At 35.7% G+C, this 3,137-nt stretch overlaps 1 protein-coding gene across 1 annotated transcript; it reads right to left on the reverse strand.

Moving 5' to 3' along the window:
- Positions 1-65: 65 nt before the first annotated feature.
- Positions 66-1,398, reverse strand: LOC107669717 (pre-mRNA-processing-splicing factor 8-like). The gene is made up of 4 exons (XM_016462087.1): positions 1,274-1,398; positions 574-705; positions 318-486; positions 66-234 (listed from the first exon to the last, which is right to left on the reverse strand). Exons 2-4 carry the CDS (start codon positions 692-694, stop codon positions 66-68), a joined length of 459 nt encoding a protein of 152 aa, XP_016317573.1. The 5' UTR covers positions 695-705; positions 1,274-1,398.
- Between the last annotated feature and the right edge of the window lie 1,739 nt (positions 1,399-3,137).

Here is a 3,137-nt window from a genome sequence, read left to right on the forward strand (position 1 = left end):
TTTTTTTCACAAAATGTAGAGCCCGAAAGTTTCAATCTCTGCTCTGAAAGTCATGTCATCATCACCTACCCCCACTGAGAAATGTACACCGGCTCAATCACCCATGGGATTTCATTTACAAAGGAAATGGCACCAGTAATGTGGTAGAGCACAGGAACATCTCTGATCTGCTCCCAGGGCATGGGCATATTCTCCAGCAGTTTGAGCACTGCATGGGGCATATATTTCAAGGCTCTGCAAACAAAAAGCAACATATACTTTTAATACTGAACATACATAAATATCAGTTGCCTAGTCAATAACACAAATGTTCTTACCCAAGGTAGACCCTCTTGTCATGCCGAAATTTTCTGTTCGTCATGTCACCATGATCCCTGATGATTTTGCGCACATGCTCAGGTGGCATGTCCTCTTTCTGAGCATCCACAAAGCCAAATTTCCTCTTCTCCGAGTAGCGTTTGGCCTGAAGCTGCTGCCATTTCCGAGCTACAGCAAAAAAAAAAAAATCACGTCACTAAACAATCAGAGTACACAAAGCAAACACTAAGTCCATGATCAACCATGTAAACACACCTTTCTCTTGCAGTTTCTCCTCAGTCATGTAATCTGGTACTGGAGCAACAGCAGGAGGAGGTGGAGGAACACCTGGAGGCATTGTTACAGGCACACCTCTGTAGGGGAATGCAGCTGCCATGGCAGCGTGTACTGCAAGGAAAACAGTAAAGCACAAAATATGAGATCAAACTGCAAAGCATGAGAACTGAAACACGTTTAAGACTATAATTAAATTGAACACTCCACTACGAGGTCATTCAAAGAACCACAATGTGGACTAAGTGAGATCTAAAAGCCAAATCTGTAGGAAATAAAAGGAAATCCGAATTAAAACGCTAATATTTGAGCAAACCGTTATATATCTAAACCACAACAATGAACTTCACTGACTAACTTGGCTATCGCGCCTGAATTCTGAGTTTCCTATCGTACCGAAACTAGCAAGCCACTTTTTATTCATTAAAGACACCATATAAACCCTAAGTAATAGATACATATTTTGAAGGTCAAACTAATATTCGAACATTTATGATATGGATATATGCAGCAGTTTTTACGGTTTTAATAAAGCAGGGGTTAGCATGTTAGCTTAGCTTACTACATATTATACAACAAGCAAACTGTTTCCGCAAACTAGCATTACCAAGAAAACTGTGATACTTATTTTAAAATAAACAAATAAAAGCTTTACGTTCTCGCATAGAACAATAAAACTTACTATATTAAAAGCAGTTTCTCGCCAGTGAATGTAGTTGTGTGCTGGGTTTGTGCTCAGCGGAATGGCGTACCATGCACGTTGTGCGTATGGTCTTGCGATTCACGAACATGTATTACGTATCTGGAGGACTCCGCTTCAACGGAAATTATGTGTTTTACGACAACAAACGTAAGAAAATACGTAGGGCCAAACTTCCGGATGCGACACCGGATATACATTAAAAAAATTCATTTGTCCTTGTGAAACTCGTTGTATTCTTTTCATTTGTATTCTGTTTAATATTGTTCCATGACTATTTTATTGAATGAATAGAGAAAAAATTCAGGAGAAAGAGAGACTATGTTCATAACCAGAGACGAGATACAAACAAAGATAAAGCAAATCAAGCTGTTTAGTGCAGTAGAATTTACTCGTCGCAAATTGAGTCATTAGCGAATACAATTTGAAACATTTTTGTATTAAAGCCATTTTACTGAATTTTAAGTTATAAATTGGTAAAATAGATTAAATATGTGTTGATGTTTTTAAAATGTATTAAACAAGTGTAACAAATTATGCGAAAATTACACACATTTTATTTTTTTATATTGAGATATTATAAATGTATCACATAATATGTGTTATAAACCGTTACATGGGCAGGATATATTATTGTGTAATTAATTTATTGCTATTTTTCACCACTTTAGGACTAATTTTTTTTTTTTGTAACTTGACTCTAAACCTGGTATCTTAAGTATTTTTCTCAGAAATACTATCCCTTCCCCCAGACTTTTAAATGTTTATATCCTTTCTAAAGTATCTGATTTGAAAAGTTATATAAAATAATGCAGTTTCAAAATGCAGAAACAAGTGGTAAACAGGTCTAATAAACCTAAACATTTACATTTAAAGGCCCACATAAAATTAATGCTTTTGAAGTTTAAAATACATTTAAAAAAATCTAATTGTAAGGAATCATATGGAATAACAATTTCATTAAATGCATTACACATGCATTATACATTATTTTAGAACTGTAGACGTAACATAACGCGCCCAGCAGGTGGTGATGTTGTGTATATTGATATCAACAACCATGCATCCATTCAATCACACTAAAAGCTACTCGTTTAATCCCTGCTGCTTGCAAATAAATTAATTCATTTTTAATAATAAAATGTAATAAAATAATAAAACCTTGGCCACTTTTTAAGAGAATGGACGAGAGAAAAATACATTGAGAGAGTTGTAACTATTCATTTTGTTGCTCACATTTACTGTACAAGTCACAAGACAAACTACAACTTTTAAGAAGAATACTACAGACTTGAGAAATACTGCATGTAAAGTTGCAAAAGAATAAGAGTAAGACAGAGGAAATAGGATGCCACTGAAATATGTGATGCTTCCTTTTCCTCTAAAATAGCCTAGTTGTTGCCAGTAACATTCAAGAGAGCTATTCTACATGTCCTCTTACATAACTCTTGCAGTACTGTTTACCAGGTTAAAACAGCTATAGTTATCCATTATCTTTGCCCTGCCTTTCACCCATTCTCACCTACCACACCTCAAATGATCCCACGATTTCCCTCTTTTACAAACAGGATATCATTACCCCAGTATTCAGAGTCTTGTTGTCTAAACCGACCGCCTGCAGTTCAAGTTTTTAGTGGAGATCTTTCATTCAGTCTGTCATTTCTCTTTGCTCTTATGCTGACCATCTGTTGTTTTTAGTGATCACAGCACGCTTTATGCAGGCAAGACAACTAAAGTCATTAAACTGTCATCATAAAAAGTCAGTTTTATGTAACCCACTAAATGCTATGCTGACAGAGATCTGTGTCTTTACCCAAATTTAGATCATACTGTGCTCTGGGATGCC

Source organism: Sinocyclocheilus anshuiensis, unplaced genomic scaffold (assembly GCF_001515605.1).
Source record: "Sinocyclocheilus anshuiensis isolate Anshui unplaced genomic scaffold, SAMN03320099.WGS_v1.1 scaffold684, whole genome shotgun sequence".
Taxonomy (NCBI): domain Eukaryota; kingdom Metazoa; phylum Chordata; class Actinopteri; order Cypriniformes; family Cyprinidae; genus Sinocyclocheilus; species Sinocyclocheilus anshuiensis.

What these genes read in the sequence shown, in the direction of transcription:
- LOC107669717 (XM_016462087.1), bottom strand. Translation starts at nt 694, where the DNA reads ATGGCAGCTGCATTCCCCTACAGAGGTGTGCCTGTAACAATGCCTCCA. An exon ending in GGAGAAACTGCAAGAGAAAG is followed by an intron (nt 487 to 573) that starts GTGTGTTTACAT and finishes TTTTTGCTGTAG; the next exon opens with CTCGGAAATGGCAGCAGCTT. An exon ending in GACAAGAGGGTCTACCTTGG is followed by an intron (nt 235 to 317) that starts GTAAGAACATTT and finishes TTTTGTTTGCAG; the next exon opens with AGCCTTGAAATATATGCCCC.